Genomic DNA, 13,107 nt, shown 5'->3' on the forward strand with positions numbered 1-13,107 from the left:
CGAAGGATGCGGAGGAGGAATGCTCTGGATGCTGGAAGCTCGCCCCAGTCGCCCGACACCGAAATATACAACACGCTCACGTCTATGAGAGAGAAGTGCGAGACCACAGGGCACCGATTTCTGAGAGAACCATGGAAGTACAACGGCAAGGAATTAGACGACATCGTGCGGCTCATGGAACAGCTTCACGGCAATGCTACGGACGGCGACGTTGGTCTGGTTCCTTGGGAGCACACGGCGAGAAGGCTTCGGTGAGTGCGGACGGGGAAGGGGCGGAGTAGCCACCATGTAAAGACGACAAAGGGTTTGCAACCGAGGTCATTAGAGCATGGGATCGAGTTGAATACTCTTGATGGGCATGACTGTTAGATGGTTAATCCAGCTTGACCATTATTAACTCGCCGGGGCATTGGGTCGACTTGCCTGACCAGACTCTCTGCGGCTTTTGCAATACTACTTACGTAAAGACGCACTGTCGCAGTTTTCGGGGTTGAGGGAACATGTAGGCTACAGAAACTGCGCAGAGAGGAAAAACGAGGTTGACCATCTGGGCTGAATTGACCGGCAATTGCCGCCGCTTGCTACGTCTTGTGTCGACCTCGATTGACTGTATTCCCTGGGCTCGGCATCCTTATCAGGACTTTCCCGTCCCAATCAGGCCTCCCCCCTTCACCAGCTTGACATCCGGAACCATACGGCCTGCATCATCTCCGGTAGTATCCATTCAAGTGCGTTGCTTTCCATCGCCCATCACCATCAGCAACCGGTACGAGCGTTCGTATGACCCTTTCTCTGCATTCTCACTGACGAGTTTATTAGGCACGCCCGCCGGACGCTGTCCGTCGAACGTTTACCATTCTCTCTGAAATTTGGCGGAGGGAGTCTCTGGAGTCCCCGAACGGAGCTGCCCAAGTCTGTGCCCCTTCGTACAATCTCTGGTTTAGTTGCTCACTCCGAGGTCGCCGGCAGGAACCCAAAAGCGGAATCGCTCCATTACATTCTGGCTGCCTCTACTCTTCATGACGGCACCGAGAAGTTGTTCTTTCTTTCGAAATCCTTGTGTGTCGCAGATCCACACGACGTGGCCCCGCGGGCAATTGGCCGTCGTCTTCCAACAGCCCCTCAGATCAAAGATTTGTTTTGTTCACATATATCGGGCCAATCTTCGTTCGATGCTATGTAACTCTGTTCAGCGGGTAAGACGGATATACGTTGGATTAGGCAGTAACTAGATATATTCCGAATTGCTCTACGGTATTGGGCCAAGCTGGGTTACGAATCGTGGGTTCACGACAAGTACGTCAGTCCGCAGCTCGCCCCTGAAGCGAATTAACTAACCGTATATAGCTATTGGATTGCATGCGTCGGTTGCTGTGCTATGGTTGACTGTCAACGTTCAACCTCCTATGGCCACCTCTCCGACGATCACGATCTTAATCGGGCGCGAAAATATGTGGAGCTGTTTGTGAGAGTTGTCCAGCATCTTCGGGACCGTGTGGAAAAGACAGTAGCAGACTTCGAGGTAGATGTTGAGCTCGGGGCGGCCGTGGACCTTATGAAACCTGCGAATCTCGAGCTCGACTAGACCTCGCTTGCGAAGCACCCCGAAATCTTCTAGCACTGCGGGAGCTTGAGAATCATCAGCTTGTCTGTCCGAATCCCCACCTGACTAACTTCCGTGAGGCTGTGGGCCTTGAAGTTGCACATCTAGGACGGAGACGCAGAGCTGAAGCCGTCAAAGTTCGAATTATGTAGCTAAACCAAGGATGTCGCCACAAGCTAGGAGCGGAGAAAGGTATTGTAACGTATGACCCGCTCTGGCGGTATGGGTCCAGTTGCAATTTGAGGTCTCGTGGCGTCTTTGAATCCCAGATTGGAGGTCGTCCTTCCTGGGACGCTCTAGGGTACGTAACCGACTGATCTTTCGGTGCCGCACCGGATCTGGGAAAAGAGCTTCGTCTTATGTTAGCTGTGGAAATTGCGAGAGAGACGCTTGCAACGGTTCTTCAGCGGGGATATAACTCAGCTCTGGCGTATCTCTATGTATACCTCGTCTTTGGCTATCACCTTGCTGTGGGCGACAATGTGTACTTTGGATTCGATCATCCCTGGTCGACGATAGCGGTGGGACTCAATTCATTCCCGATTTCGGATGATGCTTACTATCGAATTCAACAGGGCGTCCCTAGAAGGGTCCTGCGGCCTCTGCCTGAGGACTGTTGTATAAGAGGGCTTTTCTGGGCTGAGCGGTACTTTTCATTGAACCTCTTTTCTAAGGAGATGCTTAACGGGCGATATATGCACCGGAATGATCTGGAAGTGGACTCTGAGGAGCGGAAAGAACAATGCTGATTTCCGACCTTGAAAATAGTAGGACGATGTTCTCTTCAGTTCTGTCCCGAGCGCAAGGAGTTTAGCGCGGAAAGCTAGTCAGTTATCGTTTGGGTGTGCGAGGGTGGTGGCGGGTGAAAAATGAGAAGAGGATTGATGTCGGCTTGGGAAGATGTTGGATTTCACCTATTTCTTTGTCGCTTTAGAGGCTCTGTCGCCTGACGCTTGCGATGTGCGTTGGCCTATGGACCGCGCGCCACGGTTCTGCCGTGTCTTTTTGTTAGAAGTGATGGCACTTGAAACTCGGAAACTGAGTTGCTGGTGCTATACCCTGGTCAGGGGTAATACACAGTTGTTACTAAGGCCTGGGAGTGTTGGACAGCAACAGTTACACGCTCGAATAGGCATAGACCAACCAGGTGACACTGCATCAATTGAGGCACAAGATGAAGCTTGGATTGACTGTCTGAACCATGCGTCATGTGTGTGTGTTGCTTGAAAGAACCGAGGGCTTCGGGACCCTCGCCAGACCCTGCTTTTGGGTGGTTACGAGTCTTCCACGCTTACTGCATTGGGCAACAGTGCCAAGCCCCTGAATCCAGGTGCCAAGGAGCCAGTTCAGTTCAACAGGGAGGGACCCAGGCAACTTAGAGGAGAGGGACAGAACTCTCAATTGACAGGCTTCAAGGCTGCTCCCAGGGCACTCGAAAAATTCACTGTTTTAAAAGGCTCCCATAAAGCGTGTCACTGTGAAATCGTGGCTGTTGGGTTTCCAACACTTTTGCGCGCCGTAGCCGGTCCGAAGCTGGCGCCTTCGGACTGCAGTCGGGAATCCACGCGCCTATAGCTCTTTCCGCGGGGATGGGTGACACTTGCTGATCCGCCTCGGTGCTCATTGCGTTGAAAATATGTGGCTGGCTCTCGCATGCTAGCCTTAGAAACCAAGTACTAGAGCAAATAGAGATCTCTATATAGGTATTGGAGGGAATGTTGAGTGGCTACTAGTGGTATTTCCAATGAATATTGTTTTAGGTAGCATATCCAATAATGGGAACTATAGCGTTTAGTGGCTAAGGTAGGCAGCGCTTCGTCAAAGAGCCTTTATATTGCAATTAGCACTGAGACTTAGATGATGTAGCAATTAGTCCTTTGTTATCATCCATGTAATATATAGACTATTATTATTATTCCTATACCGTTATGCCTTAGGACTCGCCGGACTCTCTACTACTAATATGTACAAAGGAAAACTATGCGTATAAGGCTGGACTAAAAACTTCTATCTACCCTATGCTAGTCTAGAGTCCTGAATCCATCTGCTAGCGAAAGAAAGGCGTAGATGGCTGTCTAGGCCATCTGTAACGATTCCAGGAGTATATTGCAACTAGCTGGCGATGTGTGACGAATCTCAAAGCCCCAACTTCTGAAAGGGACTCCTGAAGGTTTAATTTGACAACGGGGTGAGGTTCGGTGAAGCCAAAGGGTTCACAACAAGCAATGTCCAAAGGTACCGACAATCTTGCACTTGAGTTGCTTACTGGAGAACTCCCAGAGTCCTCCAGAACGAGTGACTATATACTCGGTAGAGCCTTCATGATCGCCCATGATCGCAGTCTACCAAGAGCTATCCTTGATCGCCTTGGGTAGCCAGCTACCCAAGTCTACCCTTGATCGCCCGGCCCCCACGGCTACCGTGTGGGCCTCGTGCGGTTCCTGCAGTTCTGTCTTGTGCCCCACTGGGCCTGTACATATGGTTGGTTCGTGACACGATGTCTCTACGAGTTTATCTCGAATGGAGAGAGAAGAAGAAAAAGAGTGAAAGACTATGCAAGATATCTGCCGTCTTATCCTCCACATCCTTGGCCTGTGCGCCGATATCGAACAAGATAGAAGTCCACCGAATCTCGAGTCTTGGCCGAGAGTTTGCCGAGGCCTTTACGGGCCAAGCCCGTTACATTTGTAGTCCTTGGAAGTGGTTGCGGATACTATTGCAGGCCTCCTCGACTAGCAGGCCCAGTGTGAGGATACGTGCACAACCAACCCACTCAGCTATGTCGTATCTCCCTAAAAAAGGGTGTCGAATCGCAAGTCGCTCCGACCATGCGATCCTGTGGGTTATATGTGGGTCACAGCGCAGCTGCCCACACTGCGCTCTGACATCCCCCTCGTTCAACCCGAGGTTCGCCCTCGAACCTCACCCCCTGCGTAAGCCCCGCACAGTCAGCATCATCCTTGTGCCCGCGGCCGGCCCCGCCCAGAGCTGTGAGCGAGCATCTGTCCGAGGAGCTCGGCGAGCTGGGGATGCTCCACATAGAACACCGGAAAAACCTGTCCTGGTTTTTGCCAACTGCAGGGCTCGAACCCACAGCCTGGTTGACTTGCGATTGTGAGGATACGTGCACAACCAACCCACTCAGCTATGTCGTATCTCCCTTAAAAAAGGATGTCGAATCGCAAGTCGCTCCGACCATGCGATCCTGTGGGTTATATGTGGGTCACAGCGCAGCTGCCCACACTGCGCTCTGACACCCAGTTGCAGGCCTTAATGTCAGCTGGAAAAGCTGAAGAGTCAGGAGGGTAGGCTTCTGAAGCTTGTCTTTGAAGTCGACTAGCCTCTTATTGAGATAAAGATCTAGTGGAGGAACTCACATTTCGGCCTCAAGGTATCGGGTTGGGGTAGCATTATAGAACCCAGCTACTATCCATAGCCTCCTATTCTGGGCCTTCTAGAAGTCTTTTGCAATGTTATAGTTGACCTCCAATAGGGGTAGGCTATATAATATATAGTATTCTATGACGAATCTCAAGCCTCAACTTCTGAAAGGGACTCCTGAAGGTTATACTTGACAACGGGGTGAGGTTCGGTAAAGCCAAAGGGTTCACAACAAGCAATGTCCAAGGGTACTGACAATCTTGCACTTGAGTTGCTTACTGAGGAAGCTACAGTGATGCCCAGAGGCCTAAAGATTGTAGACTATATACAGCTTCCTCCCCCAGGTACCTCCGTATCTGCGATCACTGCGATCACCTTCTTGGCGGTGATCTTAGTGAGCCGCTCACCACGCCCACTCCCTTAGTGGTGATCCTGGTGAGCGGCTCACCGCGCTCACTTCCTTAGCGGTGATCCTTCTTGCAGGCCCCATCTCAGCTCTCCCCTGGTGTTACGCCTCTTCATTAGCTTCCATCGCCCCACTAGGCCTCAATATATGGTTAGTACGTGACACATTCTCAATCTTTTTCAGTAATAGTTAAATCATAGCTATGGATTATCTCAATTTAAAATATAATCTATAAAGCATTTAAATTAACTTAGTTAACATTATCTGTCTTTAGATAAATATATAGGCAGAATAAAAAAAAGGCTTATAGAAATCTAATTTCATTATACTTGATGTTAAAGAATAGGCAGGATAAGTCATATAAAGATCTAATGATACAGATTTTTAATTTCGAGTTCCTAAGTATTGCTTTTAAAACTCCAGTTTTTTTTACCACCTTTCAACTTCTCTTCTAGCTACTTTCTAGGCTAACCGAGACGAAGTATATACAACACATCGCTTCATCCGAAGTCACGCGTTGTTCAATACCCTGTAGCTCGATCTTCGTTGGTGCGCATCGGGAGAGCCATATCTGTTAGAACACTATAGGCTATATCGACACAATACTGCTTAGAGCTAGGGAGTACCTAGAGCTAATCCCCCTGGTACGCGGTGCAAGACACGCAGAATGCAGCTACTTGTCCTACACCGGCAATTAAGTCCATCTGAGGCGCATCGGGCCCCCTGTGGTTTTCGCCATTGAATGTGGGCTCCATCTTCTCCCAACAAACACAAAATCGGCGGTCGGCAACCCTAGAGTGACTGGGATGATCTCTCGGCACAAGGTCTCCGGGATACATATCCCAGAGATTGCTCGCTGCTTTACTCGCGGATTTTGTCACTCTTCAACACCGTACTCATCCTTATTGAAGAGGAGTTTAGAGGGCTAACGGGTTGTACACGAGCTTGCGACCTGGGCCCATTCCTCTCCAAGCATATCTAGCCGCTATCGGTCACGCGTGCTAATTCTTACTGCCCAACGGAAGCATGATTCTTTATGGATACCCACGCGCCTCATCAACCGCACAAGTCTATCGACAGTGGTGGTATCTTATGCAGTCCCACAACCCCACGCCATGCAACTCCGTCTCGTCAAGCATAAACATTCGAGATCTCACGTATCCCAGCTAACCCCTCTCTACAACACCGCATCCGAGAATTTGTCCTTCACCGGCGTCGACGGTCCTTGTCTCTGCGACATGCTGTAGGGTGCCTGCAATTCCCGTAATCAGCCATCCGCCAAGCCATAATAGAACTTCGAAACAAGTAGGGGAGGAAAAACTTACAAGCACCTCCTTAGCGCTGCATATCCGCCAAGCGAGCTTTCTCACATTCCCATCCGCCGGCACGACCGCCGGCGCGAACTCGACACCAAACATGTGCTGAATGGCGTATACGACCCTCTTGGCATACTTGCTATCCCTTTCGACATGGGCGCCGAACCGCTCCTCCACGGTGGCCGGCGCAATATCCGGGTCGCGGTCGAGGCAGTTTCGGACAATGGGCAGCAGCGCGGCCTCGACCTCGGCGGCGCCGACGACCCCGGCGTCCTCGTCGTCCACCTTGGCCAGCCGCACCTCGAAGGGCTCCGAGATGGACATGACGTTGTGGCCGCCACCATGGTGGTACCGGAACTCGAAGACGCCCTGCGTCCACCACAGCTTGTCACCCTCAAACACCATGTCGCCCTGGACGAGATCCGTCTCGGTCGCCGGCTTAGACGTGGAAACCGGTTGGTCCCACGACAAAATGCCTTGGTCGGTGGTGGTGTCGTACTCGCCGGGACACGTCGGCACCCAGCGGCCTAGCGTCGGGACCTCGGTGACCTCGCGAGACCGGTTGTCCGTAACCATGTACAGACCGACCCAGTCCTTCTTGCTGTGGTTGGCCGGCGCGGTCCACTTGACACGGATAGGAGCGCCGTACTCAAACACCTTCGTCTTGACATCCTTGGACACACGAGCGCTGGCGCTTTCTTTCCCGGTCGCCTTTTCGTCGGCAGCCACCAGTGGCGTTCCCTCCACGGAGATTGTGTAGTGCTTAGGGTCGTAGCCGGCGACGTCCGGCGAGATGCGGCTGAGAGTGAGACGTGCAGGATACATGTTGAACAAGGCCGAGGTATCCCTGACGATAGTGGAGGATCCCGCGGCCAGTCTGGTGCGAGCGACGTCGACAAAGTCATCGATAAAGTGCTTGGAGTCCTCCCATACCTTGTCGACACTGTCCTGCAGGCCCTTGACGGGCTGGGGAAGCGAGCGCTTGATGAACTTGGTCAGGCCAGCCTCCTTGCGCAGGTTCTCGCCGTAGATCTTTTGCATGTGCGGCTTCTCGACGTACGAGATGAAACCGAGCGTCAGAATATGGCTGATGAGAGCGGTCATAAAGATAGCACTGTTCCAGGTGATGAGCGCCATACCCCACAGCCCAGCTGTGCCAATGACGCGCTCCGGGTTGTTGAGGAAGCGGTAGATGGACCCGTACGTCAGTTTGCCCGCGCCGTCGAAGAAGAAATCACCGTAAAACCAGCCAAATTCGCCCAGGGAGTCGTAGATGCTGGTCGCGGTCCAGACCTGGAGGGCCACAAGGCTCAGGCCAACAACATGTTTCAAAAGAACCCAGCCGTAACCCCAGTCCTCCGGGTAGGTGTACATCTTCCAGCAGGCAGCGAGGAACGAGGCATGGCACAGCGTCATGCTGAAATGGTACATGCTCTTCCACTGCCGCCAGGCCTCTGTGGGAGTCTCACCGTATTTCAGGAAGTGCCTAGTGAACATCTTTTCGTTGGACTGCTTGGTCAGAACGACGCCGAGGCCGACCGAGTACCACAGACGCCAAAAGAGGGCGTTCAAGACAAAGAGGGTCTGATAAATGGGCGTGTCAGGAGTTGCCAGAGCGAGGGCGGCCAAATAGCCGACGAGGAGGAGGGTAGCGTAATCCGTGATGCGGAAAGGGTCGAAGTTCTTTAGGCCCAGAAGATTGTGGACAGGTACAGGTGTGGAAGGGGCTGCCGGCGTTTTCTTTGACGAGCCAACGGTAGTCTCGGACCGGCTGCTAACCTCAGACTCAGCACGCTGACGGGGTGGCGGAGGGTTGTAAGTCTTCTCAATGTGAGGGTTCTCGACGATGGCCAGGAAAGCAAACTGGGCGGCATGTGCGAGAATGGAAATGAAGAGCACGTCGTAGCTTGCGGCCATCATGGAGATGCCGTAGTACCCAGCATAGCCGATGGAGTACATGGGATGCGGGGCCATCTCGAAGACACCGTCAAAGGTCAATTCCTGCTCGATGAGGTAGAAGAAGTCTGGCAATGTCAGCGTCGAGGTAATGGGCAACGTCCAGAGGGGACGCGTCTGCTTACCACCCCAGTACCAGGCATAGTCCTTGACGACTCGGTGTGCATCCAGCTTGACCCACAGGTTGAAGCCAACAAGGGCAATGCCAATGCCCCACCGAGCAAAGGCCATGAGAAATCCCTCGCCCGCCGGTTTGTGGGCGCAAACGATGGCGAACAGGCAGTATGAGACAAAGTCGCACATAAGGATGAGATCGACAATCCGGCGGAACACAAGCCAGGCGTTGTACTCGATGGGTGCGTGGGCCATCTTGTAGTCCTTGGGGATCTTGGCCTCGAGCTCGCGCTGCAGCAGCTGGTACAGCCATGGGCGCGGGTTCTTCCCGTTCGACGGTTTCTCGAACAGCTTAAGGCGCCTGGCCCATGTCACCATGAGCTTGTACTTGGACTGGACGGTCAGGAGGTAGCCTATCCCAACATTGTACGAGGCCCTCCAGAAGAGGAAGACAAGGGCGAAAATAGGACGCTTGAGACTCGAGGGTAGCGCGTATGCGGCCCAGATGTGGAGGGCGAGGATGGAGAGCACCAGGACGTCTGAGAGATTCTTCGGTTCGCGGGGGTCTAGGAGCTGCGAGACCATGTCGTGCGTCTCAGGGACGACGAAGACTATGCAGGCACGAGGGGTCAGCCTTCTGTCACAAGCTCTGCTCCAACTGAGAGGTGGAAACTCATACCCGTCCCGTCTGGAGTGCGGCCGTACGTCCTCTTGGTACGGGCCTCTCCATCTTCCCGAGTCTCAGGCTCAGGCCCCTCAGCAGAGTGGGATCTGGCATCGGTCGTGGTGGAGGGTGTTCGAGCGCGGTGACGGACACTGTTGAGCCCAGCGGGCGCGGCTGTTGACGTGTTCATTCTCGGGTTCGGTGTTGAAGACCGAATTAGCCAAGACAAGCGTTGAGCTGTAGGAGCATCAGCCGTACTGCTGGACGATTGTAGGGAGGAGGGAGAGGAGTGGAAGTAACAGAGGGGTCGAACGGATCAGTGTGGTCAATTGGCTGGTGTGATCCCCGACTGCGCAAACCAAGGAGCCAACCAATCTCGTAACGCCAAGACAGTTCAAGCTTGCCGTGCCGTCGCAGTGTGTGGTGGTCCGACGGCACGTTCTCGAAAACGACGTCACACAGAAGATGGCTGCTCACGTTTCGCCGCTTGCGAATGCAGTGCTGCGAACGGCTTCAGATGGAATTGGCCAGGCTGGCAAATGTTGACTAGGGTTCTCAACTTTCATCCACATGCCCAGCGGAGCATTTTGTGGGTTCCATGGGATTTCCAGTCCCCCACGATCGCCAGGAGTGGGGTGTGAAGTGGGATCATCCCCGACATCTTCACAGTACCGTACTTTGTAAGATATATAGGGCATTGCTTTGCGGTTTCATGTTGTTTCTAGACATTGAGGTAGCTGTTTGATATCGTTATCTCTTTTCAAATTTCGCAATAGCTTCTAGGATAAAATACAATCAAATTTATTAATCGAAGCTATAAGTTCTGATAATAAAAATGACTAGTTTAAATAGATACAATGTGCTGTTATGCCTTTAATACCATCGATACATATAACGTTATTTGTATTAGCCGAATGACTGCCTATAGCTTTATCATTACTTAGCTGAAAAGGTGAATCCTGGATTGCTAGATAGAAGGAACTGCTGGGAGCGCCCGAGCGGCAACTAAGCTGCTCGGACGCAGCATGAGAGCGGATGCCTTACATATTGAATAGCGCAGAGAGACCGCTTGCCCTAAGTAGACAGGGCGATTGCCCATATAGTATAAGATCAACATATATATATATCTGTAAAGTCTCATTATATTTAACGAGATTATTATAGCGTGTTTTATCAGCGAGTGCACCATATCAGCGAGTGCACCACTGGTAAGGGGCTGCACAGACACTTAGTCGAAGTACTAACAGCTTATTCCCCGCTTATTCCCGTCGTTAGTGCTGCACCCAAATATATATGCAGCCCTTACCAGTGGTGCACTCGCTGATGTGGTTCATTCGCTGATAAAACACCGTATATAACTACCCATTTTCCTTTAGACGAGGTTCCGCCCTGCAGTGTTACGTGCACTTATTTCCTCCTCGGCTTGTCCGCTTTATGAGACTTGATGGAGAGGTGTTGTTGGCTGGGTTGATCAACACTTACATGCACCCGGATCGGACGTGCGTTAGCTTCATGTTGCCCTATGGTCCATGGATTTAAGAAAATGATATGAGAGAGATCTGATCCGACGATCTTCTGGGGCTTGTTATGGCTAGGCTCTAAGTCAGATCATAAGAAGATATCATTGCCAGACTCGTGCGTGAAGATAGAACCCAATAATGACCTGCCCAACCATACCGCAGACCGCTTTTGGCTCTTTCCCATTCTGGATTCCACTGACCCTCGGTGCCATGCCAAATGTCGCCAGCCGACTCGCCGTGCCGTCCGCTCAAGCGGCCTTCTTCGCGAACTCCACCCTTAGAATCAAGTGCCTGAAACCAAAGCCATCCATCTTGTTGCACGCCTTGACAGCGTCGTCGCGATCCGCAAAGCTGATGAACGCAAAGCCCTTAGCCAAGCCAGTGTCGCGGTCCTTGGCCAGGAAGACGCGGGTGACGCGGCCGAACCGCTCGAACATGTCGCGCAGCTCTTGCTCTTCGGCCATCTCCGAGACCTGTCGATCGAGAAAAATACAAGGTTAGCATGACCCTATCCAAGCGAAGAAAGCGAAGCGGTGCAACTCACGTTTGTAACCCGGAGCGTGGCCAGGTCGTCCCGCTCGCCATACTTGCCACCCATGGTCTCGCCCCGGGCACCGGCCCGATCGCCACGCAGCGCAGGCGGAACATACGAGCCCTTCTTTCCAGGGCCGGCGGCCCCCGTGGCGGCAGCAGCCGCAGCGCTCGGTTCGTCGCCCATGCCCGCCGCTGGGTCGACAGCGCCCGCCTCGCCGATGGGCGCCATGGTGTCTTTGTACGGGCAGCGCGCGGTAAAGTGCTCGCCGTTGCAGATGCGGCACTTGACCTTCTTATCCTTGAGCTTGTCCTTCATGGCCTGGGCATTGGGGTCGTTGGCTTCGTCCTTGGCCTCCTTGCGCCAGTTGACCGAGGGCACGAAGATGATGTTTTCGCCGACCGTGGTGGTGCTGGGGTTTGGTCCCGGCGAGTCGCTGGCCGCGTCGCCGAACTTGGCCCACGTCCTGCGCTCCGCTACGCGTGGGTTGACGACCTCGCGCCGCACCACGTAGCGGACGCGCCGCGTCCTCTTTACTTTGTTGCCGGCCTCATTGTAATAGTAGTCGATGATGGTCCATGTCCCGTCCTTGTTCTGGATCTTTTGCTGCGGCGGCAGATCGGTTGTCGTCGTCTCCTCTAGCTCCTCGTCGTCCGCCCAGTCGTGCCTGCAAAGACAGAACGTCAAAGGGGAGCCTTTCTCAAAGCGGTATAGTCTCAGTAGGCTTACTTTGTTTGGGTCGCCATCTTGATGTGCTTTGCGATGGAGGTTGTCAAAGTTTATGATGGTGGGGGTGAGGAGGAGCCGGCCGAGTTTTCGGCTGGATATTCGGGTGTGGGGCAAAAATTGGTGCACAAATCACTCTTAACTGTACATCCGTCTTCCGTATCCGTACTTCCAACTTTAAAAAGGTATGGATTATTGGTACAGCAACAATTGATCAACGCTGCAGATGGCACGAACACTCAATCGGCAAGCGACAAATACAAACTAGATGGGAGACACTCTTTTATATAAATATTTAGGTGCACAGATTCGTGGCTCTGGAGCTCAGGTTTGGATCCTGCGAACGACTAACGTACTTACAATACATGGCTTCACCCAGTCTGCACGACGTAAGTATGTACGGATCCGTACATACAATACAATCCAGCCCTGGTTTGTGCGTGAGCGTGGCACATGGCGGGCATGACCTTGGACATGGGTGTAATGAAAGGAATCAAGAAACTCAAGAAAACTTTACTAAGAAAGAGAAAGGAAAAACAAGAGAAAATCATACAAAACACAGGAAGAGAAATAATAAGAAAACAAGGGAAAAAAAAAGGGATATAAAGACAAGAAGTAAGATAAGAGGAAAGCAGAAAAAAAACAAAGAGGAAGAGGAATAGGAACATGATTAGGCGAGGAAAGAAGGAAAGAGGAAAGGAGGGGAAGAAAATAAGGCGAACAAAAATATCAAGGAATGTGAAAAAAACAAGCAAGTGGAAAAGAATAATGAAATACCAAGAATAAAGTATAAAAGAAAAGGAAAGAAAAAGACAAGTATAAAAACAATGAGGAAGAGAAAGAGGAATAGGAAAGAAGGAAAGAAGGAAAGAAGGAAAGAAGGAAAGAA

At 52.1% G+C, this 13,107-nt stretch overlaps 3 protein-coding genes across 3 annotated transcripts; 1 reads left to right on the forward strand and 2 right to left on the reverse strand.

The window, feature by feature from the left end:
• The first annotated feature begins 3,896 nt into the window (after positions 1 to 3,896).
• N657DRAFT_642849 (uncharacterized protein) lies at positions 3,897 to 4,783 on the forward strand. The gene has a single exon (XM_062792425.1). It carries the CDS (start codon positions 4,101 to 4,103, stop codon positions 4,719 to 4,721), a length of 621 nt encoding a protein of 206 aa, XP_062649851.1. The 5' UTR covers positions 3,897 to 4,100; the 3' UTR covers positions 4,722 to 4,783.
• A 1,337-nt stretch (positions 4,784 to 6,120) lies between these two features.
• Positions 6,121 to 9,754, reverse strand: N657DRAFT_642850 (phosphatidylethanolamine N-methyltransferase). The gene is made up of 4 exons (XM_062792426.1): positions 9,456 to 9,754; positions 8,788 to 9,387; positions 6,716 to 8,730; positions 6,121 to 6,642 (listed from the first exon to the last, which is right to left on the reverse strand). Exons 1-4 carry the CDS (start codon positions 9,628 to 9,630, stop codon positions 6,568 to 6,570), a joined length of 2,865 nt encoding a protein of 954 aa, XP_062649852.1. The 5' UTR covers positions 9,631 to 9,754; the 3' UTR covers positions 6,121 to 6,567.
• A 1,180-nt stretch (positions 9,755 to 10,934) lies between these two features.
• N657DRAFT_614480 (translation initiation factor 3, RNA-binding subunit) lies at positions 10,935 to 12,261 on the reverse strand. The gene is made up of 3 exons (XM_062790439.1): positions 12,222 to 12,261; positions 11,505 to 12,159; positions 10,935 to 11,433 (listed from the first exon to the last, which is right to left on the reverse strand). Exons 1-3 carry the CDS (start codon positions 12,236 to 12,238, stop codon positions 11,209 to 11,211), a joined length of 897 nt encoding a protein of 298 aa, XP_062649853.1. The 5' UTR covers positions 12,239 to 12,261; the 3' UTR covers positions 10,935 to 11,208.
• Between the last annotated feature and the right edge of the window lie 846 nt (positions 12,262 to 13,107).

Source organism: Parathielavia appendiculata (genome assembly GCF_033297405.1).
Source record: "Parathielavia appendiculata strain CBS 731.68 unplaced genomic scaffold N657scaffold_3, whole genome shotgun sequence".
NCBI classification, from domain to species: domain Eukaryota; kingdom Fungi; phylum Ascomycota; class Sordariomycetes; order Sordariales; family Chaetomiaceae; genus Parathielavia; species Parathielavia appendiculata.